Here is a 24,505-nt window from a genome sequence, read left to right as displayed (position 1 = left end):
CGATGTTGCGTTAATCACACTGATGATTTAATATTAACATGTCATTAAGTTCAGGAACCCTTTTAGCATAGATTGAAATTATGCTAAAACACAGTTTGAAATTTTATTACATTTTCAACATGTGAAGTAATTCTTTAAGTTATCTGAAGTGGAGAGTAATATAGATACGTTAAGATATCTCATATCTTTTCGAGGGTAATCACTAGAGCTATCTTTTATCGTTTAGAGAGTAATCAATAGAGATATCTCTCATAGTTTTGAGAGTAATCATTAAGGATATCTCTTATCGTTCGAAGAGTAATCATTAAAGATATCTCTAACCGTTGAATCGTAGAAATGAATCATGAGAGTGAATATTATATCTCAGAGATATTTTTCAGCTTAATCTAAACAACTCTCTTGATCAAATAATCTTAATCTAAATTTCTCTATTAATCTAAGCATTTAAATCTCAGCATCCTGAATTTAAGCACTTATATTAATCTAAACGGAGAGAGAGAGAGAAGGAGAGAGAGAGAGAGAGAGAGAGAGAGAGAGAGAGAGAGAGAGAGAGAGAGAGAGAGAGAGAGAGAGAGAGAGAGAGAGAGAGAGAGAGAGAGAGAGAGAGAGAGAGAGAGAGAGAGACAAACACAGATGGAGAGAGAGAGAGAGAGAGAGAGAGAGAGAGAGAGAGAGAGAGAGAGAGAGAGTGTGAGAGAGAGAGAGAGAGAGAGAGAGAGAGAGAGAGAGAGAGAGAGAGAGAGAGAGAGAGAGAGAGAGAGAGAGAGAGAGAGAGAGAGAGAGAGAGAGAGAGAGAGAGAGAGAGAGAGAGGGAGGGAGGGAAGGAGAGAGACACAAACACAGATGGGGAGAGAGAGAGAGAGAGTGTTCTGCTTACTGCAGACTTCTGAAACCTGACCACACAGTCCAGCATCCAGACGCACAATCAGTTGTAAACGAGAAGAACAACAACTGACCTCAAAACACAGGCTCATCACTCAGAGTCCAGACCCACTCCCACTAGAGGTACCACACACACACACACACACAAACACAAACACACACACACACACACACACACACACACACACACACACACACACACACACACACACACACACACACACACACAGACACACACACAAACAAAAACATACAAACACACATATAAACACACACAAACATACCATCACACATGTAAACACACACACACAAAAACACACAGACACACACACACGCACACACACATATACACACATTCACATCGACACACACACACACACACACACACATATACACACTCAGGCACACACACTAAGCTGGGATGATGAGGTCCCTTTGGCCTCTCTGCCCCATAAGTAGCCTCTCGTCCGTCAAACTATAAATTATGAACCAGAGTCGCCTCGGGAGCATATGGAAAAATGTGGACAGTATTCAAATCGAACAACCAGATTACACCGGCTCTCCTTCTCAGACCTTTATCGCCGCAAAGTAAACATTCTCCTCAGAGGGGGAGAGTAATTAATGGTGTCTGTCTGTTGGCTAAGCATCCAGAACCCAGCAGAACCAACAAGAACTCGCTTCAGCCTTGGAGGAGATGGTCAGACTGGGAGGAGATGGTCAGACTGGGAGGAGATGGTCAGACTGGGAGGAGATGGTCAGCCTGGGAGGAGATGGTCAGACTGGGAGGAGATGGTCAGACTGGGAGGAGATGGTCAGACTGGGAGGAGATGGTCAGACGGGGAGGAGATGGTCAGACTGGGAGGAGATGGTCAGCCTGGGAGGAGATGGTCAGACTGGGAGGAGATGGTCAGACGGGGAGGAGATGGTCAGACTGGGAGGAGATGGTCAGACGGGGAGGAGATGGTCAGACGGGGAGGAGATGGTCAGACATGGAGAAGTTGGTCAGACTTGGATTTTTCAGACTGGGAGATGTTCAGACTGGTATATGTTGTACTGGTCGTAGGACCGAGGCTGGGTGATGGAGCAGCCCTCTCCAGACTCCCGGACAATAAGCTGAGGACAATGAGCAGAGTCCGGGTGACAGCAGGGACCGGGCTGAACCAACTCATTCTCTACTTCCAGTGAGCTTGGCATTTACATAAGGATTACGCTAAACTACTGGAGGAAGAATTCCTAAAGCCCTTGGCACACAGACGGCTGTAAGTCTTGCCTCCATCGCCCAGAACAAACGGCCGGGCTAATGGGACAGGGTGAGGAGGTGTCTGCTCTCTGCCAAACGGTGGACGTTTCATGGACCTTCTTTCTTATTTGAGTCCATTGTTTGATTCAAATAAGGAAGAGATCCACTTATTTCTGCCCGCAGTGTTTTATATCTGGACTCATAAATCAACTTTATGGCTGAAGAGAAAAAATGGTAATGAACTTCCCTACACGTTAACGCACTTCAATAAAAGAGACTGGATATTAACTTAACTTAACACCACCAGTGAACTAAACACAAAACACCACCAGTTGTACTAAACACCACCAGGTGAACTGAACACTAAACACCACCAGTTGTACTAAACACTACCACCACCAGTTGTACTAAACACCAAACACCACCAGTTGTACTAAACACCACCAGGTGAACTGAACACTAAACACCACCATCTGAACCAAACACCACCAGTTGTACTAAACACCAACAGCTGAACTAAACACCACCAGGTGAACTAAACACTAAACACCACCATCTGAACTAAACACCACCAGTTGTACTAAACACCACCAGGTGTACTAAACACTAAAAACCACCAGCTGAACTAAACACCACCAGTTGTACTAAAGACCACCAGTTGTACTAAACACCAACAGCTGAACTAAACACCAGTAGGTGAACTAAACACTAAACACTACCAGGCGGACTAAACACTAAACACCACCAGGTGGACTAAACACTGAACACCACTAGGTGGACTAAACACTAAACACCACTAGGTGGACTAAACACTAAACACCACTAGGTGGACTAAACACTAAACACCACCAGGTGAACTAAACACTAAACACTACCAGGCGGACTAAACACTAAACACCACCAGGTGGACTAAACACTGAACACCACTAGGTGGACTAAACACTAAACACCACTAAGTGGACTAAACACTAAACACCACTAGGTGAACTAAACCCTAAACACCACTAGGTGGACTAAACACTAAACACCACTAAGTGGACTAAACACTAAACACCACTAGGTGGACTAAACACCACTAGGTGGACTAAACACTAAACATCACCAAGTGAATGACCAGGTATACTAACCATCTTTAGATAATGTTACGCTAACATGCTACGTTAACAGACTACACTAACAAGCTACATACTGGAGCTCCCAGTAAGATGAGCAGGAGTTCCCAGTAAGAGTATTAGGAGCTGCCAGTAAGAGGAGCAGAGCTGCCGGTAAGAGGAACAGGAGCTCCCAGTAAGAGGAGCAGAGATGCCAGTAAGAGGAGCAGGATCTCCCAGTAAGAGGAGCAGAGATGCCAGTAAGAGGAGCAGGAGCTCCCAGTAAGGAACAGGAGCTCCCAGTAAGAGGAGCAGAGCTGCCCTTCCAGCCGGTTCTGCTCCTCTACCGACGATGCGCTGCTCACCGAGGGGGCTGATGCTCATTGGACCAGAGGACCAATGACATCATCGTGGTGAACACTCGTCCAACCAGCTGCTGGTTCTCGGCGAGGGGCCCCCAGTGAGGGCCCCCGGCGCCTCTGCCCCGTCTGAACAAACACAGGTGTCAGCTTGTTCCGCATAATTACCCCACTGTCGGCCAATCACTAAGCTGCTTCCCCTCGGTCAGCCAACCGCTAAGCTGCTCACCTGCTGTTGAAGGGGTTGCTGCCAGGGATCAGATGACTGCCGCCAGGACCAATCAGGAAGCTGATGCGGTCGTAGAAGCTCCTGGCGGTTGGCTGGGGGAAGGCGGACCCCTGACCCTGGGTCGCTAGGACAACGGGGTCCGGGGCCCCCTGGCAGGACGGCTGCTTCTGGCAGGCGGGCTGGGGACAGCAGTCAGGGTCCAGACAGTCCACCAGCCCATCTGGAGAAAGAGAGAGAGAGAGAGAGAGAGAGAGAGAGAGAGAGAGAGAGAGAGAGAGAGAGAGAGAGAGAGAGAGAGAGAGAGAGAGAGAGAGAGAGAGAGAGAGAGAGAGAGAGAGAGAGAGGGAGAGAGGGAGAGGAAGAGAGAGGGTGGAGAGAGAGAGGGAGAGAGAGAGAGGGAGAGGGAGAGAGGGAGAGAGGGAGAGAGAGAGGGAGAGAGGGAGAGGGTGAGGGAGAGGAAGAGAGAGGGTGGAGAGAGAGAGGAGAAGAGAGGGAGGAGGAGGAGAAAAGAGGGAGAGAAATTGGAGAAAAGAGGGAGAGAGGGGAGAGGGGAGAGGGGGGAGAGAGAGAGAGAGAGAGAGAGAGAGAGAGAGAGAGAGAGAGAGAGAGAGAGAGAGAGAGAGAGAGAGAGAGAGAGAGAGAGAGAGAGAGAGAGAGAGAGAGAGAGAGAGATTGATTGCTAGTCAGGTTCCATCCTGACGGTCCCCCCCAGCCCTTTATGGACCTCTATCTGAAGGTCTCTGAAACGTTGCGTCCGGAGAGGTCCTCCACTCATCAGAGGGAGCCTCACTTTGTTCTTCTGAAAGCCGAAACACCAACAGTGATTCCTGAGCCCTGTCTCTGAAACCATCGCCCTTTGGAGCCAAAGCATTTAACAAGTTGGCCAAACTGATCGCCAATTGACGGCTTTGGATAATTAGTTTACCTACAAATCCGAGCTTGAGCCTCAACAACAGGCCTCAGGTAAACATCTGGTTTGGACGACAACAGAGGCCAACATTGGACAGAGAGGAAGAGGGGTGGGAACTACAGGAGGGAAGGTGGGGGAGGAAGAGGAGGTGAAGAAGTGAGAGGAGGAGGAGAAGATGACGAGGATGAGAGTGGGAGAGTTTGCACGGTGGTGAACCCCGGGATGAGCAGGAGGAGGCTTGGCCCTGGGTTCAATCCCGAGAGGGCTGCAGGTCTCATTCCTCCCACTAACGTCACAGCAAGTGCTGCAGTCGTACTGTACAGTGATAGGACCTTCATAATGAGGAGTATCTAGCACTGAAACCATTAAGATGATCCTGAAGAGCTACAGTAGAACCAGAATCTGCTCCCCCCAAAGACCCAGGTGGTAAATGACTGCATCCCATTCAGAGGACTGCAGGAACACAGAGTGGATGATAACGCCACGCTCCAAAACGCTGACACAGTGAGTTCCTCTGCCCTCTCTCTTCTACTGAGACCCAGTAGAATCAGGACTGTATTTGTAAAGCTAAACTCAGAGTGTTTAGCACAACTGATATGCGCTGGACAACAAGATCTTGCTTTAGCATCCTCTGTTCTGTTTATTTGTGTCTTGTTTCTTCTCTTTGATGCCTAATGAAGATAATTCTGTGAAGAATTATTATTATGCCAGCGCTGTCCAGCGCTGGATATGCGCTGTCCAGCGCTGGATATGCGCTGGACAGCTGTCCTATCATTAGAACTGGGCCTGGAAGGGTTTGGTGCTACATCGTACTGACAGAGCCCTGTCGTTTGTACGGGGCTACAATGTACGGTCTCCTCCAGAGGAACATGGATCTAGAGCAGAGGCACCATGAGCTGAATCGGGGAGCAGGCAGTTTTCAACTCGCAAAACCAAAGGACCACCGCAGGAGTATAATTGGTCGCCGTGCCAACGAGAATGCCCCCGGACATTGTGGACGCAGCATCACAATGTGTGCGGCTGTTAATCAAGATGGCGTCCGTCTCCATCCTGCAAACCCAGGCCCGTAGCAAAGCGCCCACACCCCTCCCGTCCGTGGACCCCCTCCAGACCGAAAAGATCCTAACGACCGGGGGCCGTAGACGGCCAGGTGCATCATGGTCTGGATCGATGCCGTCTCCCCCCGGCCCCCTGGTCCGCCAAGCTCCCCTGGCCGGGGGGAGGCTGCTGAGCCATCCATCAGGGAGGAGGCTGCCCCGTCCCTCCAGGCCCTGCCTCCACGCTGCCGCGCTCAACACAATCATGGGATGGGAATGAAGTCTGACGGCAAGACCCACAAGGAAGGCAGGATTATAGCTTTTCTTTATCCAGCACAGATGTGTTTTCTTTTGTTGTTTCAGGCGTGTCAGAACATTTAGAGACAAAACAAAGTAGACTTTTACCAGTTATTTGAACTGATAGTGTGTTGCGTTCAGAAGACACATTGTGTGGGACACACACCTTTTTGCAAATTGCTTTGGCCTGCACAAAGAAAAGGTGTGTGTTGGGTAAGACAGGTGTGTGTTGGTTAAGACAGGTGTGTATTTGGTTCCACGGGTGCATGTTGGTCAGACAGGTGTGTGAAGGGTAAGACAGGTGTGTGTTGGGTAAGACAGGTGTGTGTGTGTTGAGTAAGACAGGTGTGTGTTGGGTAAGACATGTGTGTATTTGGTTACACAGGTGTTTGTTGGAATAGACAGGTGTGCTTTGGGTTAGACAGGTGTATGTTGGGTAAGACAGGTGTGTATTTGGTTACACAGGTGTATGTTGGGTCAGACAGGTGTGTTTAGGGCAAGAAGGGGTGTGTTGGGTCAGATATGTGTATTTGGTTACACAGGTTACACAGGTTGGATTAAACAGGTGTGTGTTGGGTCGGACAGGTGTCTCACCCCCCTCGTTGTCCTTGCCGTCGGAGCAGAGCGTTTCCGTGGCGACGTGGCAGCCCAGCCCCCTCCAGCCGCCCTGGCAGACGCAGTGCCAGACGTTGTGGTCCAGGACACACCTCCCGTTGTTGTTACAGAGTCCGGGACAGCCGTCTGTCAACACAGGCCTCGTTAACCAGCAACCAATCACAGCACAGAGAACAAACGAGGGGTAAGGAGGGAGGGGGGTTGGATGGGAGGCAAGGAAGGACAAATAAATGGTAGAAGACGACATCAGGAGAACATGTAGTCTAGGACGGCTCTGGGGAGGGGTGTGCTGGTCTTCACATGAGAGGGACGGTGGCCACTGGTAACTCGTTAACTTTACCGACGACTGATTAGAATGATCAGGTAACGCAGGTTCATTAATTACCCCTTTTGGTACCAACGTCAACGCTGGAGGAGGCGACCAATCAGAGAGAGTGTTGCGTACGGAAGCCCTCATGTGAATGGACAGCAACACCATGGGAAAGGGAGGGGTTATGTAAATCAGGGGGAGGGGTTTGACAGAACCATGTGGGGCGGGTCCCGTTGCTGCTAGGGGAGGGGTTTGTGGGGTTGGACTGGTCAGACAGGGTGAGACAGCGGGGTCTGTGGGACTGACGGACAGGGGATGGAGGGACTGGGAGGACTGGGACAGGACGCCGTGCTGGGAGACACACACCCCCTGAGGTGGGAGGGCAGATTACCTTTATATCCTATCTTCACGGCTCCTATCACAGCCGTGCAGAGGGAGACATTCGGAAAAGAAAATTACTAAGACTGACAAACACAATCACTGCGCGTCACTGGTGGGGTAACTTGTGGGTTAACTTGTGGGGTAACTTGTTGGGTAAACTGTCCCTTAACCTGTGGGGTAACTTGTAGAGTTACCTGTGGGGTAACTTATGGGTTAAATTGTAGGGTAAATTGTGGGTTAACCTATAGGTTAACTTGGGGATAACCTGTGGGATAACTTGTGGGTTAACTCGTTGGTAATTATGGGTTAAATTGTAGGGTAACTTGTAGGTTAACCTATAAGTTAACTTGGGGTTAAATTGTGGGTTAACTTGTCACGTAACCTGTGGGGTAACTTCTCATATAACCTGTGGGGTAACTTGTGGTAACTGGTAGGGTAACTTGTCACGTAACCTGTGGGAGAACTTGTAGAGTACCTTGTAGGGTAACATTTCACGTCACCTGTGGGATAAGTTGTGGGTTAACTTGTAGGGTATCTTGTCACGTAACCTGTGGGGTAACTTGTGGGTAACCTGTGGGGTAAGTTGTGGGTTAATTTGTGGGTGACCCGTGGGGTAACTTGTGGGATTACTTGTCACGTAACCTGTGGAGTAACTTGTGGGGTAACTTGTCAGGTAACCTGTGGGGTAACTTGTGGTGTAATTTGTGGGGTAACTTGACACGTAACATGTGGGGTAACCTGTAGGGTAACTTGTCACATAACCTGTGGGGTAACTTGTCACGTAACCTGTGGGGTAACTTGTCACGTAACCTGTGGGGTAACTTGTGGTGTAACTTGTCATGCAACATGTGGGGTAACTTGTGGGGTAACTTGTCACGTAACCTGTGGGGTAACTTGTGGTGTAATTTGTAGGGTAACTTGACACATAACCTGTGGGGAAACGGGTAGGGTAACTTGTCACATAGCCGGTGGGGTAACTTATCACGTTACCTGTGGGGTAACTTGTAGGGTAACTTGTCACGTAACATGTTGGGTAACTTGTGTGGTAACTTATAACGTAGCCTGTGGGGTAACTTGTCATGTAACCTTTGGGATTAACTTGTCCCTTGACCTGTGGGGTAACTTGTCATGTAACCCGTGGGGTAACTTGTGGTGTAACTTGTCACGTAACCTGTGGGGTAACTTGTCACGTAACCTGTGGGGTAACTTGTTGGGTATCTTTTCACGTAACCTGTGGGGTAACATGTGGGTTAACTTGTCACGTAACTTGTGGGGTAACTTCTCACGCAACCTGTGGTGTAACTTGTCACGTAACCTGTGGGGTAACTTGTCACGTAACCTGTGGGGTAACTTGTTGGGTAACTTGTCACGTAACCTGTGGGGTAACATGTGGGTTAACTTGTCACGTAACTTGTGGGGTAACTTCTCACGCAACCTGTGGGGTAACTTGTCACGTAACCTGTGGGGTAACTTGTGGGTTAACTTGTCAGGTAAGATGCGGGGTAACTTGTCACGTAACCTGTGGGGTAACTTGTAGGGTAACTTGGGGTTAACTGTGTAGCGGAGACAAGTTGGGCAGGGGGGGTGAAGGGCTCTGCCAGTCGTGGGGGGGGGCTCTCATTTGAATCTGGGGTCTGCTGGATGTTTAGGAGCTGGAGGGTAGAGGCTCTGGGGGTGGAGGCTCGTAACGGCCCGTACGCGGGGGCTAGCCCTGAACACAAGACATGGAGCTCCGGGAGCCCAGTGGGAGATGGAGGAGGAGGAGGAGTTTACCTGATACTCTAGAGTCCAGGGCTAGACGAGGAGGAGGCCAGAGGGGGTTGGAGAGACGGCAAGACACACAGACGGGAAGATACGCAGACATAGAGACAGACACAGAGACGGACAGACAGACAGGTAGGTAAATAAACAACAGACAGACAGAGAGACAGATAGATAAACAAAGGGGCAGTCAGACAGACAGAAAGAGAAACACACCTAGGAATCAGGTTAACAAGTGTTAATAGAAACTGAGGGAGAGAGACGGGTTAGAGGCACAGGTGCAGGTGTGGAGGAGCTCTGCCAATCAGAAAAGCCTGAGGAAGGATGCCGCTGCTTCCTGTTGCCGCGCCGACAGAGCGAGCGGCACTAACGACGTGTTGTAATATTCGCCCGTTACGAGGGAGTCTGGCATCCTGTGCTGAATGAATACGCGTGCTGCTCGCGCTAACCATCTGCCGTCTTGTTAACACAGAGACGTGAAGCTCCTGTCGCTCTACCGCCGCCCAGCTCTGCGGCGTGCTGGATGAGCTAGTTTAAACTGGATTTGGCGGAGAGGCGTCCCTCTGCCGCGGTCCTGGAGCGATCCTGCTCATCGCAGCGCCGCTATGAACACAGCTAAAGCGCTCGTCTGTTTCCCATCGTTCGCACCTCACTGACTCCGGCAGCGGAGGGGGCGGAGCAGCGGCGGGACGCAGTGCCCGGTGCTAAGCCGTGGCGTGGAGCGGACCGGACCGGACACAGCAGAGTGGCGGTGGAGGCGCGGGCATGAAACGGGATTAGGGGCTGCATTGTGGCGGCGGCAGTGATCGGACGTTCAGCGCTGAGATCTGAGCGGCTCTCTGACTGCAGCCGGGGGGGCGGGGGGAGGCATAACAAGGGACAACGGCGCCTCCAACCTGCCCGCCCCCACCCGCTCCTCCATCAGGGCCCCGCCGGGGAGGGGCTAGTGGGCTGGGGTAAGGACGGGAGGGGTTAGTTGGGAGGGCTAGTGTGGTTAGGGGAGTAGGGGTTAGTGTGGTGGGGTTAGGAGGGACTAGCCCCTGCCTGGTTTCCTGTGGATCTTGGTATGAGGACTGTCTAACCCCTGGTGTCCTGGGGGTGTGAGGACTGTCTAACCCCTGGTGTCCTGGGGGTGTGATGACTGTCCAACCCCTCTGGTGTCCTGGGGGTGTGAGGACTGTCTAACCCCTGGTGTCCTGGGGGTGTGACGACTGTCTAACCCCTGGTGTCCTGGGGGTGTGAGGACTGTCTAACCCCTGGTGTACTGGGTGAGAGGACTGCTTAACCCCCCTGGTGTCCTGGGGGTGTGAGGACTGTCTAACCCCTGGTTTCCTGGGTGTGAGGACTGTCTAACCCCCCTGGTGTCCTGGGGGTGTGATGACTGTCCAACCCCCCTGGTGTCCTGGGGGTGTGAGGACTGTCTAACCCCTGGTGTCCTGGGGGTGTGACGACTGTCTAACCCGTGGTGTCCTGGGGGTGTGAGGACTGTCTAACCCCTGGTGTCCTGGTTGTGAGGACTGCTTAACCCCCCTGGTGCCCTGGGGTTGTGAGGACTGTCTAACCCCTGGTTTCCTGGGTGTGAGGACTGTCTAACCCCCCTGGTGTCCTGGGGGTGTGACGACTGTCTAACCCCTGGTGTCCTGGGGGTGTGAGGACTGTCTAACCCCTGGTGTACTGGGTGAGAGGACTGCTTAACCCCCCTGGTGTCCTGGGGGTGTGAGGACTGTCTAACCCCTGGTTTCCTGGGTGTGAGGACTGTCTAACCCCCCTGGTGTCCTGGGGGTGTGATGACTGTCCAACCCCCCTGGTGTCCTGGGGGTGTGAGGACTGTCTAACCCCTGGTGTCCTGGGGGTGTGACGACTGTCTAACCCGTGGTGTCCTGGGGGTGTGAGGACTGTCTAACCCCTGGTGTCCTGGTTGTGAGGACTGCTTAACCCCCCTGGTGCCCTGGGGTTGTGAGGACTGTCTAACCCCTGGTTTCCTGGGTGTGAGGACTGTCTAACCCCCCTGGTGTCCTGGGGGTGTGAGGACTGTCTAACCCCCCTGGTGTCCTGGGGGTGTGAGGAATGTCTAACCCCTGGTGTCCTGGGTGTGAGGACTGCTTAACCCCCCTGGTTTCCTATGGGTCTGGGTGTGAGGACTGCTTAACCCCCCTGGAGGTGTGAGGACTGTATAACCCCTGGTGTGAGGACCTACCTATGGTGCAGTGCTCCCCGGTCCAGCCCTGGTGGCAGTCACACTTGCCCTCCCTGCACACTCCGTGGTCGATGCAGCGGGGGTGGCAGTCCCTCTGCAGGCACTCGGGCCCCGCCCAGCCCTCCTCGCAGTGGCACGAGCCGCTCAGGCACACGCCGTGGGCCCCGCAGTCCACCACGCACAGCTCTGAGGGACACATGACCAGGGTATTACGCAGCCGTAACACAACCGTAAAACAACCATGACACAACCGTAACACAACCACCACATAAACGTCACACAACCATCACACAACCACGACAACCACCACACAACCATTGCACAACTGTTACACCACCGTCATAGAACCAACACCCTTACAATCCCCTTCCTAACCAGTCCCCGCTGGTCCCAATGGACACTAAACACTCAACCACCACAAAGTCTCTCTTTGCTCTCAGTGTTTCTCTATTTTCAGTTTCTCATTATAGTCTTTAGTTTAATATCGACTTCTCTTGTGTAATTTCTGTAGTTGTCTGCTCTGTGCTCCATGTTGACTAACGTCTGAGTTCTCCGTGGCCACGAGGGATTCCTGCTCTGTCCTCATGGACCTTAGCCCATCGCCTCCCACTGGGTCTGTTCCCAAGGAGGACTGGAGGCCCAGTCCATGTCTCAGCCTCTACTGATGCTCCTGTGGTGGAGTTGGGGCAGAGCTCTGGACCAGAGGGTTGGTCTGTGGTGGGGCAGAGCTCTGGACCAGAGGGTTGCTCAGTGTTTGCAGAAGATATCTAGCAGCAGGATGTGGCCTTTGAGTTTCGTTTACTTTCATCAGTGTCATAAAAACAGGAATGTCATATTGCATCTGCTGCTGGATTGGAAGTAATTTGTGTTGCTACCTGAGGGGCCTCTTGAGGAGGCTGGGAACCGACCAATCTCACCACAATCATCCAGAACCATTCCCCACTCACAATAATGACCACCATGTTGTTCATGTTCTGCTGGCGGTTATTAAATGGTTGATCGTTTGATTCGGTCGCTGTCCCTCCCTCGTGTTCAGTCTAGCTTTCCTCGTCTCTTCTGGATCTCTTACTCTTATTGTTCTTACTGTTCTTCGGTTCTCACTATTCTACAGTTCTTCAGAGCGTACAGACGGTTGAGGCGTCTGTGTGGGCAGGGAATCTCTAAGAGCGTGACTGTGATAAGGGATGTTTAGATAAAGTTGAGTTGATCATTAATAAACAACGACCGCAATTGAACATTTGAGAAAAAACTACTTCTAAGAAAATATGAAAAAAGAGAATAGAAATGATGCTAAACTAAAGCTCAGGCCTTCTTTATGTCTTTCAGATATTATTTATTTCTTTATTCAATTTCTTCTTGAATTCTTCAAAGAGACTTTCCCAGCAGCAGAGCATCGTTTCATCTCATTGTCTGAGGAGCACGAGAGACAACACGACAGAGAACACAGCAACACAACATATATTTCAATCAGCCAATCAGCTCCAACTACTGTTTCCTCCCTCTGTGAAGTGTTGCATTGTGGGTAATGCTTCATCTGTGCGTTATCACTTCGAGATCACAGCGCGGCCGAACCGTTGATCGTACACAACTTCGGTTTACTGAAACTGCAATTAAATCCGCTAGCAGGCGCCCAGCCCAGACAGTGTTGTGTCTCACAAAGGCTTCAGCGCTCAGATATACAAACCAAACGCATCGCTGCTCTTTTGTCATAAATAAGTGAGCAGCGAAGGCCAGTCGATGGGCGGGGGAACGTCTGAGAGCGACGGTTCAAGGATAAAATCCTCGTTGTTGGGTCGGCAGACCTCTGGTAAACACCCCGTGTTCTACGGTCTGCTGAGCCTCCGGGTTCTGTCAGTAAATGGTAAATTGACTGCATATACTGGTATACGGCGCTTTTCTAACCAGTGGCCACTCAAAGCTTTCCCATATGACCTCACATTCACACATTCATGCACACATTCACACAGCGACGGCCGATGCCACAGCCACGTGGTCAGGATCACAGTGAGGTTGAGGTATCTTGCTCAGGGTCACCTCGACACTCAGCGAGGAGGAGCCAGGGATTGAACTAGCAGCCTTCCGGTTACCAGCCAACCCGCTCTACGTCCGGAGCCACAGTCTGCCCCTCCTTGTGCTTCAGACTCTGGTGTCGGTTTGGGAGCTGGCGGGGAGGGTTCACACTCAGAATATTAAGCCCGTCTCCGCAGGGGGTCAGAGCCGCTGCAGAAAGGAACCTCTTTTCCATAGAATCTTTGCAATCAATTTTTCATTAGCGGCAGCGTGTTTATCTGCTTTAACACGCCCCCGACGCCAGTCGATGTGTGCTCTGTGCTTGTTAATTAAGGCTTATTTAATTGAGGAGGTGCTGGGGTAATAATTAAGAGAGAATCCTCTAAAACACACAGGGTGCCACTGCCACCCCCACCCATCGCCACCCCCGCCTCGTAGCGGAGAGCGTCCTTCACACGGTCAACAAAACACTCTCCTCTTATGGTCACGTAGAGATAGACCACATAGAGATAGAGACCAGTGGAGATACAACACATAGAGATACAACTCATAGAGTCACAACTCATGGAGATTTCAAGGGGGGTCCTTACCCACGGAGCAGTCCACGCCCGTCCACTTGGCGTCACACACGCAGTTCCCCGACTCGGTGCTGAAGGTCCCATGGTTGGAGCATTGCTCGGGACAGGTGGTCTTCAGGACCTCGCAGACGGCCCCCCCCCAGCCCGGGTTGCAGTGGCATTCCCCGTGATGACAGGCTCCATGACCGGCACACACCGGATCCATGCAGTCCACTGGGGGGGATGGGGGGGACGGGGGGGACGGGGGGGACACAGACAGGAGTGAGACTCGTTATGAACCCGTTATGCTGTTCTAGTGATGATGAAGATGGAGTCGTTCTTACAGCCTCCTGCTGTGTCTGTTTGGTCGGCTAAAGTCGCACTCAGACTGAATATTAATGCTGTTTAAATACATCCTCTCCACAGCCTGCCGTGTGTCTCTGAGCCTGGCGTGTTTGCCTTTTGTTCCTGGCCGTCTCTGTGTCACTTCCCGTCGTTTCCACCAGAGAGTCTGTGTCTGTGTTTAACTTATCTCCGTCCCGACATCTCTCCTCCTATCTGACGGGTGCAGCTTCAGAGCTTCGTCTCAGTACGGAGACGCCCTCGATCTCCGTACTGGAGTCTCCCAGTCTCCTAGGGGCTGATTACAGGGCGATCATCATGTTTACAGGATGCTAATCGTTTGTCAATCATGTGGTTCATTAACGTTATGACGAGTCAGGTAATACCAATCATAAAGAGCGACTCGCTGCAAGGCTGACCAGAGATCCAACGCTACCGGATCCTCCCGCCGATGTTAATATGCATGTTATTGATCGTCCACAATCACTTCTGTTCTTACATTTCTCCCGACAATCCTTTGCAGAAGGTTCTTCGTGAGGCCGGCGACCTCCAGGAGAATCGGAGGTGCTAATTGCCCCTGAATGCGGATCGATGGAGTTAAACACAGCTGGGATGGGGGGAGGAGGAGGAAGAGGAGGAGGAGGAGACGCCTCCTTCCCAACGCATGAACGGATCAATAAGTGATTGAGCCAGCGGTTGTTCTCCGCCACGCGCCTCTTCCCGCGTCTCCGGGTGTTTGCGTGAAACAGTTCCAGGGAGCTAATTCATACACGGGGAAGGTCGATAACGGCATCCGATAAATGATCCGCTCGGCAGAGTCGAAAACAGCGATTGTTTTACCGCTGGAGTGTGGTCGGTCCCTGGGGGGCCACTCCTCTAGGAGATGGGAGGAGGGAGGAGGGAGGATGGGGGAGAGAGAGTTGGGGAGGGGAAGAGAGAGTTGGGGAGGGGGAGGAGGGGGAGGGAGGGAGGGAGGGGGAGGAGGGGAAGGGAGGGAGGGAGGGGAGGGACAAGAAGGAGGGAGGGTTGGGGAGAGAGAGTTAGAGAGGGGGAGGAGGGGATGGAGGAGCAAGGGAGGGTGGGGGAGAGAGGGTGGGGGAGGGAGGGTCGGGGAGGGAGATGGAGGAGAGAGGGCAGGGAAGGTACACCTCCTACCTTGTTCGCAGTAGTTCCCCTTGCGACCGGCGTTGCAGACACATTCGCCCCCCACGCAGGCGCCGTGCCCCCCGCACTGGGGGTCCAGGCACTGGGCGGTCTGGACGTCGCATTCCGTCCCCTTCCAACCGCTGAAGCACTGGCAGCGGCCCCGGGTGTACTGACCGTTACCACTGCAGAGCACCGGGCAGGCCGCTGGAACAGGGAGAGGAGGAGGAGAGGAGAGGGAGGAGAGGGAGGTCAGAACCCAGCGAGAGGAGGAGAGGGAGGTCAGAACCAGGGAGGAGGAGGAGAAGAGGGAGGTCAGAACCAGGGAGGAGGAGGTTAGAAACCATGAAGGAGGAGGAGGTCAGAACCAGGGATGAGGAGGAGGTCAGAACCAGGGAGGAGGAGGAGGATGTCAGAACCAGGGATGAGGAGGAGGTCAGAACCAGGGAGAGGGAGGTCAGAAACAATGAAGGAGGATGAGGTCAGAACCAGGGATGAGGAGGAGGTCGGAACCAGGGAGAGGGAGGTCAGAAACCATGAAGGAGGAGGAGGTAAGAACCAGGGATGAGGAGGAGGTCAGAAGCAGGGAGAGGGAGGTCAGAAACCATGAAGGAGGAGGAGGTAATAACTAGGGATGAGGAGGAGGTCAGAACCAGGGAGAGGGAGGAGGTCAGAACCAGGGTGAGGGAGGTCAGAACCAGGGAAGAGGAGGAGGTCAGAACCAGGGAGAAGAAGGTCAGAATCTGTTGAGGTTCATCAGTCAGAATCTGTTGAGGTCTGTGTGATTGGATGACGGAGTCAGGGGGAGATTGAGGCTGTGCTGTGATTGGATGACGAAGTCCGGGGGAAATTGAGGCTGTGCTGTGACTGGATGAATGAGTTAGGGGGAGATTGGGGCTGTGCTGTGATTGGATGAATCAGTCAATGGGAGATTGAGGCTGTGCTGTGATTGGACGGCTCAGTCTCAGACATCTCATTGAGGTTTTAAAGCCTGATGTGTGGTCTTGAGGTCAATACTCGATGGTGATACCGGGATCTCGGCGGGGGTACTGGGTGATCGTCAGGGCTGGGGGCCTCACCGCGGGAGCAGTAGGGGCCCATGAACCCGGGGAAGCAGTGACAGGAGCCCGCCACACACTCCCCGTTGCCATAGCAGCTGTGGGGGCACTCCATGACCGAGTCTGCAGGGACAGGAAGTGGAAATCCATAGTGAGATCTATCAATGAGTGCACTAATCATGTCACATTAATCAAGACCACAAATCATCGCTCTTTTACAGGAGACATTAAATCAACAGGTGTTCTCTGTTCCTGTTGTCTCTCTACTAGAACCGGGGTCCCAAGCTCTTTTGTTCCAGGGACCGGCATATCCATGGAGGACCGGTCATCAATGTTAATGCCTTAATTTTAAGAGGCGTCATTATTTATTTTTTTTTTTCATTGTTTTTCAAGATGGTTTATTTGTAATTTTCACAACAATTAAAGCAACGGCAATGAAACGCTTGAGTCTCAGCCTCCATTCAACAATGCACTAATAAAAAATAATAGAATTTACAAGAGAAACATAAGAAAAGTCACCTGAGACTAAATAAACACAAAAATAGTGCAAAGGCACAGTGCATCTACAGTGCTTAATTTACAGTGGTTTAGTTGCATAATATGAATTAGGTGGCAACAAAGTCAAATTGTATGAATATTAATGAAAATTGATATTGATATTCATACATGAAAATTAATACACCAATATTTTAACTTTCAGAACAATTCACAAATGTTTATTTTTTCTCCACTACAAATGAGTGTACGGAGTCTCTGTGTTGGAGTTATAAAAGTTATAAAATATGTCTTTGTTTTATTCTTTATATATTTCGAGGCCCGGTTCAAAGGGGTCCAGGGACCGGCTCCAGTCCGGGGACCGGAGGTTGGGTAACGCTGTTCTAGAGGGAGCGCAGTGTTCCTCAGGCGGCTCTGAACATGCAGATCTGCTGCTTGATGCTCCTGTGAGCATCAGTGATCTTCAGTGGCTCCCAGGAGCAGTAGGAGGTCTCCTGTAATCCTCGGCTCAGCTCCGCTCATCCAAGACATTTTAAATAAAAGTCACAACAGCGTTTTAAATCACCCCGAATAATTGTATTTCCCTGACACATTTTTCTCCTCCTGTCAAAGCCCTTCTCACATGAGTGACGGATGGCACAACACCAACCCCCGAGTGTTTATAGCTCTGTAAATCTGGTGTGACTTGAAGTTAATCTGACGTCTCCTACAGCCACATCCAGCCTGCGCTCAGCTCATAAAGGCCCTGGCCGGCCGTGTTATTCCACCAGAGGGGAACACTTGTGTTATTGCCCCGGCCTCCGGTGGACATCGACTGGCGCTGGACGGACCGCAACAATATGACCTCTCACCCGTCGATAGTTTCATATCGGTGGAGCGGATCAATGCTGCCTGCGCTCGCGTCCCTCAGAGGAAATACAAAAAAAGGCTCAGACTTAGTGCTTTTCTACCTTGAAATCCACAAGGAAATTTGACTTGAGAGCATCCGTGCGGTTGTTAGTCGACATGAATCAATGAGCAGTCGTATCGCTGCGGCTCGCGTTCCCCGAATGAAACCTTGTGTTCCGTCCCGAGAGCGGGCGTGTTTCGGAGCGCTGAGCTCGATGTCAGGCCTGCTGGTTTACTAGCGAAGGACGCCCTGATGTTGAAGCTCCTTCAGATGTTTATCTATGTTAACACCACCGCCCCCCTCCCACCGACGGACCCCCTGCTATCAGCTGGCACAGCGGGTGCAGCTTTCAGCGCTTTACATCTTCTCCATACTGAGACGCCCTCGATGAAGTCGTCTCCATGTCTGCTTAGGGCTGATTATTATTATAATACGAGGAGATTATTCATGTTTAGAGGATGCTAATTTTTGTCAATCATGTGGCTCATCTATGGTATTAGGAGTTGGTTAATAAGGATAATTATGAGTTGTGATCTGAGCTGCTCTCACCCAGGACGATGGTGTTGTAGGACACGGCCTCCACGCCGCGGCCGTCGTTGTAGAAGGCCAGGTGCCAGACCCCCGGGTCCAGGTGCTGGATGAAGCCCGCCTGGTGGACCGACACTGGCTCGCTGGTGGGCCGTCGCTCCTTAGCGATCAGCCGGCTGCCGTCCAGCAGCTCCACAAAGTCATACTGCAGAAACACAAAGAATACACACTTAGAAACACACGGTAATCACATCACACTAAACACACACACAATGCACACTTACACATATGTACTCACATCTAACTATACACAACAGCGCCACAAAGTCATACTGCAGACACAGAACAATACACTTGCTCACATCGCACTATACACTCTAATACACTTACTCACAATACACTATACTCTCTAATACACTGACTCACATTACATTATACACCCTAATACAAATACTCACATCACAGTATACTCTCTAATACACTGACTCACATTACATTATATACCCTAATACAAATACTCACATCACAGTATACACTCTAATACACTGACTCACATTACATTATACACTCTAATACACTGACTCACTTCACAGTATACACTCTAATACACTGACTCACATCACACTAGACACAGCAGCTCAACAAAGTCATACTGCAGAAACACACAGAATACACTCTAGAAGGTGTACTCACATCACACTGTACACACACAGAATACACACTTACACATGTACTCACATCCAACTATACAAAATTCATACTGCAGACACACACAGCTCTGTGAATACACACTGACTCAACACATGTACTCAGATCAAACCACACCCAAGCAGCAGGCCCTCATTATTCAGACCGCTCCGACACACAAAGAGGTTTCACAACGGCAGGAATCACGTTTCAAAAAAGCTTCAAAGACAATAAAAGCCAGAATCTGTCACACAACAGAGCCCAGACTCTGCAGGTGATAAGCTATTCTCCCCCCAACAGCTCCTCCCTGTAGAGAAGGCAGCCGACCCCTCTGAGGGTAGAGCCACCAACCCCCCAGGCTCTGCTCCCCATGAGCGGTTCCTTAAACACCAGAGGAATGAGGGCCATGAAACAGCTCCTTCAGAACCAGACCGACTTCATTAACATCGAGGTTAATGGAACAAGGAGAGCCGCATGGAGAACCAAAGCGCCAGAGAACCACCGCCACCAGGGGGCGGGGCCCCGACCGCCTCCGTCAGTGGGCGGGGCCCCGACCGCCTCCGTCAGTGGGCGGGGCCTGACCACCTCCATCAGCAGAGTCAGCAGAACGGCGGCGGTCCGAACGAGGCCGGGCGAGGGCGCCAGCGGCGGGAGGGAAACTCCACCAGGATGTGGATCCACTGACCCCGAGCAACTTGGTCAGAAAGTCAACGACAGACGAGCGCTCATCTGTCATTGAGTTTCTGGTGGGGGGGTGGGGGGGGGGGGGTCGTAGATGAGTCGAGAGGGGGGGTCGGAAAGGTGCGGAGTGTATTCCGGGCGTGGCCGTGGACAGGGACTCGATACGCGACGTGCAGAGAGGAGAGCATTGTTCTCGCGGCGGGCAGACCAACTGGCCGTCGATACGTTTCATCGGTCCTCTCGCCGGCCATCGATCGGACCCCCGCTGACCCTACACAACGCAGCGGCCCGCACTCTGGAGACCCTGACAGGCTCCACAAAGAGACACACGGAGTAGAGTCAGATAATTACTACTCGGACCGGCCTCGTCACCTTAAGGGACATTGAGCTCTCTGCTCCTCGCCCTCCTCTTCCTCCTCCCCCTCCTCCTCCTCCTCCTCCTCCTCCTCCCCTCCGTGTCGAGGAGGTGAAGCTTTTAAGAACAGAGTGGGAGTGATCCGCTCTCATCTGAGGACTCCCCCCACTGATCGGAGCGCTCAGACGCCCGGTGGGGACCTGAATAGCTGCGTCTAGCAAAACACACAGCCGCTCTTTACATAGAGCCCTGATCCTGACATGGGCACAGACCCACACAAACCCACACACAGACACACACACACCCACACACAGACACACACACACCTACACGCAGACACACACACACCTACACGCAGACACACACACCCACACACAGACACACACACACTCACACGCAGCATACACACACACACACACACACACACACACACTCACGTCAGTGTGGCTCAGACAAGTCAAACAGTGGTAGTAATGAGTTAGTAGATGAAGCTTCACAGTGAGTGGGGACAGCCCCTACACTACCAGGGCGGACCAGAGCCACTCGGCCCCACAACGCTCTCCCCCCCTGGGAGTGATGAAGAGGAGGCTGTGGTGAGGAAGAGGAGGACGTGGGGATGAAGAGGAGGGCGTGGTGATGAAGAGGAGGCTGTGGTGACGAAGAGGAGGCTGTGGTGAGGAAGGGAAGAGCGTGGTGATGAGTGGGACGGCGTGGTGATGAAGAGCAGGGCGCTGTACCTGTGTGTGTGACGGGGCCAGGCCCTTGCGGCCGTAGACCCCGATCAGCGCGTTCTTCTGGACGGAGATGTTGAACTTGAGGAAGCTGGGCGTGGCCATGGTGAGGCGGGACCTCCAGAAGACCCCGGGCGGCAGACCCTGGGCCACGCGGTGCCCCACCACCACCAGCCCTGTGTCGATGGAGCTGTTCTCTGGAGGGAGACCCCCACTCCTCCCTGGGGACAGAGAGCGGGCTGGGTCAGAACCTCCCCCCTGTAGGTCAGAACCTCCCCCCAGAACCTCCCCCCTGTAGGTCAGAACCTCCTCTCTGTAGGTCAGAACCTCCCCTCTGTAGGTCAGAACCTCCCCCCAGAACCTCCCCCCTGTAGGTCAGAACCTCCCCCCTGTAGGTCAGAACCTCTCCTATGTAGGTCAGAACCTCCCCCAGAACCTCCCCCCTGTAGATCAGAACCTCCCCCCTGTAGGTCAGAACCTCCCCCCTTTAGGTCAGAACCTCCCCCCTGTAGGTCAGAACCTCCCCCCTTTAGGTCAGAACCTACCCCCAGAACCTCCCCCCTGTAGGTCAGAACCTCCCCCCTGTAGGTCAGAACCTCTCCTATGTAGGTCAGAACCTCCCCCAGAACCTCCCCCCTGTAGATCAGAACCTCCCCCCTGTAGGTCAGAACCTCCCCCCTTTAGGTCAGAACCTCCCCCCTGTAGGTCAGAACCTGCCCCCTATAGGTCAGAACCTCCATGTCTAGATTATTTGACTTGATACTGACTGGACTGTACTGTAGTGACTGTACTGTACTGTACTGTCTGACTGTGGTGTACTGTACTGACTGTACTGACTGTATTGTACTGACTGCACTGTACTGACTGTACTGACTGTACTATACTGTACTGTCTAACTGTACTTCGTAACTGTACTGACTGACTGGACTGTACTGACTGACTATACTGACTGTACTTTACTGACTGACTATACTGACTGTACTGCACTGACTGTAGAGACTGTACTGTACTGGATAGACTGTACTGACTGTACTGGTTCCAGTGTGAGTCATAGAAGCTAGAGTCGAAATACCAGACAGCATATTCCTTCATACGGTTCTGTTAGGCTGCATCACCCTGGGTGTGTGAGCGTGAGTTTGTGGGAGTGAGTGCCCATGTGTGTGCGTGCGTGTGTGCGTGCGTGCGTGCGTGCGTGCGTGCGTGCGTGCGTGCGTGCGTGCGTGCGTGCGTGCGTGTCTCTGCAGTTCAGTGCATAAGGTCTCAGATGTGTCATAAGCCTGAGGAAGCAGCCGTCAGTGAGGTCCGTATGGACTCCAGGACTCCTGGTCGACTGAGGACTGTACCAGCCAGCCTCTGTTGTGATGCAGAGCAGCGACAGCGAGCAGACAGCCTCACACATCAGACCCTTACTCTGTAGGCATGTGTGTGTATGTGTGTGTGTGTGTGTGTGTGTGTGTGTGTGTGTGTGTGTGTGTGTGTGTGTGTGTGTGTGTGTGTGTGTGTGTGTGTGTGTGTGTGTGTGTGTGTGAGATTGTGTGTGTGTGCGTGTGTGTGTGTGTGCGTGTGTGTGTGTGTGTGTTTGTGTGTGCATCGGTGTGTGACATGCACCGTGTGGTCTGTATGACTGTCCGGCTGCGTGTGTCTATGTGTCCAGTGTGTGTGTGTGTGTGTGTGTGTGTGTGTGTGTGTGTGTGTGTGTGTTTGTGTGTGCATCGGTGTGTGACATGCACCGTGTGGTCTGTATGACTGTCTGGCTGCGTGTGTCTATGCGTCCAGTGTGTGTGTGTGTGTGTGTGTGTGTGTGTGTGTGCATGTACCCAGTGTGTGTGTATGTGTGTGTTTATGCATGTGTCCTAAACTCCTCCATCCTAATCTCCCTCCTCCTAACTCCTCTAGTCTAACTCCTCCATCCTAATCTCCCTCATCCTAACCAGCAATAACGTACCAGGTTGAGGTACCAGGTTATCTCCAGAGACTGAGCCGGTCTGAGCAGATGGTCCGCTGGTCCTCACCAGTGTTGAGGAACAAAGTTATCTCCAGAGACTGAGCAGGTCTGAGCAGATGGTCTACTGTTCCTCAAGAGGAGCTCAGAGTCTGAATGTTTACGCTGTGCGTCTCTCTTGTTTGACACCATAATTGAATCGCCTCACTGTTTCACCACCCCAGAGAAATCAATATGGTAAGTGTCCCAAATTTGTTATGATTCTGAAACAATTATTGAATGCAAATACGTGTTTTTGGTTTGACATGAGCCATAAATGTTTATTCGACTCTAGATGTGATTAAGTTAACTGCGCTACTGTAACTGCAGAATGAAGTGGCAGTTTGCTGAAACACTGTAAGAGGGCTAGCATGCTAGGGATACTGTGCTCGGTTAGCATGCTACATTCGATTTCAAGTGCTATTGGTTTTGATAGCCTGATAAACGCCCTAGGTTATCGTCATAGTTAGCATTCTAGGTTAGCGTGCAGGGCTAGCGTGCTAGGATAGTTTGCCGGGATAGTGTGCTAGGCTAGCGTGCTAGGCTAGTGTGCAAGGCTACTGTGGGTACATCCCTATGTTCCCCGGGTTCTATGTTCCCCGGGTCCTATGTTCCCCGCTCTGGGAACATAGGACCCTTTTTAAAAAAAAAGGTCCTATGTTCCCCGTTTTTCCAAAAAAGGGTCCTATGTTCCCCTGTAGCCATACATACCGGGGAGCATAGGACCCTTTTTGGGAAAAGGGTCCTATGTTCCCCGCAATCTATCAATCTTTAAAAATATTTAAACTTGGACGCGACATTCGCGTGATGACAGCCAATCAGAGTTCAACCGGCCAACTCAGTGCAGTGCAGTCCAGGGTGAACTGCAGCATTGAGGAGAAAGTGATTGTTGCCGTTTGCGACTCCCAGAGCTCTTTATATAATAGTATATAATGTAATATAATTGTATAATAATATCACGGCCAAAAGCTCTGTGCGCCTCCGGATGGCCGTAGCACGGGGAGCTCTCGTAGGGATTGGGCTTCTAGGGGTTTGTTTACCGGCGTATGAATAGACTGCGTCAGGTTCTCCGACGTCTCTCCCTCTTCCACAAAAGGTAAAGACATGCAATGGTAGTTATCTCGGCCGGAATTTGGCATCAATGGTTGAAAAATTAACACACCGGGGAACATAGAACCTTTTTTTTTAAAAAGGATCCTATGTTCTCTGGTCACATACATATCTGGGAACATAGGACCCTTTTTGGGAAAAGCGGGGAACATTGGACCCTTTTTTTTAAAAAGGGTCCTATGTTCCCCAGTCTCATACAAAGAGGGGAATATAGGACCCGGGGAACGTAGGACCCGGGGAACATAGACACGCCCCCGACTACCGTGCCGGGTAGGCCTGTCACGATAACAAATTTTTCTGGGCGATTAATTGCCCCAGAAATGATTGCGATAAGCGATAATATTGCCGTTTTTCAACTAATATAATGATGAAGTAGTACACCCTTTCGAAGATCAATAAACTTTTATTTTTAAAGAACATTGGAACTGGACGTCTGGAAGACATATAAAATATCGAGAATAAATTAACAAAATAAACAAAAACAATCTATTATTAACAAAAAATGCTCTTGAATAAAAACTAAACATTAAATGTAAATGTAAACAAGATTGCGCTTCAAAAAATAATAAACACGTGTAACGCCAGGGCTCCGCCTCCCACACAGACCATGCAACAAGTGACTGACATTT

General features: G+C 51.5%; 1 protein-coding gene across 6 annotated transcripts in view; it reads right to left on the bottom strand.

The window, feature by feature from the left end:
- The window catches only part of si:dkey-237h12.3 (teneurin-3), a 126,538-nt gene that overhangs the window by 28,188 nt on the left and 73,845 nt on the right, over positions 1-24,505 (bottom strand). For 3 of the 6 annotated variants that reach the window (XM_030368439.1, XM_030368440.1, XM_030368441.1), the window contains 8 exons: positions 20,792-21,006; positions 18,353-18,536; positions 16,441-16,542; positions 15,374-15,568; positions 13,910-14,110; positions 11,310-11,495; positions 6,640-6,786; positions 3,802-4,021 (listed from right to left, as the gene is read on the bottom strand). In XM_030368439.1, the coding sequence (XP_030224299.1) occupies positions 3,802-4,021; positions 6,640-6,786; positions 11,310-11,495; positions 13,910-14,110; positions 15,374-15,568; positions 16,441-16,542; positions 18,353-18,536; positions 20,792-21,006 (1,450 nt within the window). Of the gene's footprint in view, positions 1-3,801; positions 4,022-6,639; positions 6,787-7,361; positions 7,386-9,124; positions 9,146-11,309; positions 11,496-13,909; positions 14,111-15,373; positions 15,569-16,440; positions 16,543-18,352; positions 18,537-20,791; positions 21,007-24,505 lie in introns of all 6 variants that reach the window. The other 3 variants (XM_030368436.1, XM_030368438.1, XM_030368437.1) reach the window with 2 other exon arrangements.

Source organism: Gadus morhua, chromosome 10, assembly GCF_902167405.1.
Source record: "Gadus morhua chromosome 10, gadMor3.0, whole genome shotgun sequence".
NCBI lineage: Eukaryota > Metazoa > Chordata > Actinopteri > Gadiformes > Gadidae > Gadus > Gadus morhua.
The sequence above is the reverse complement of the archived record's forward strand: the minus strand, read 5'-3'. Positions and strand labels throughout refer to the sequence as shown.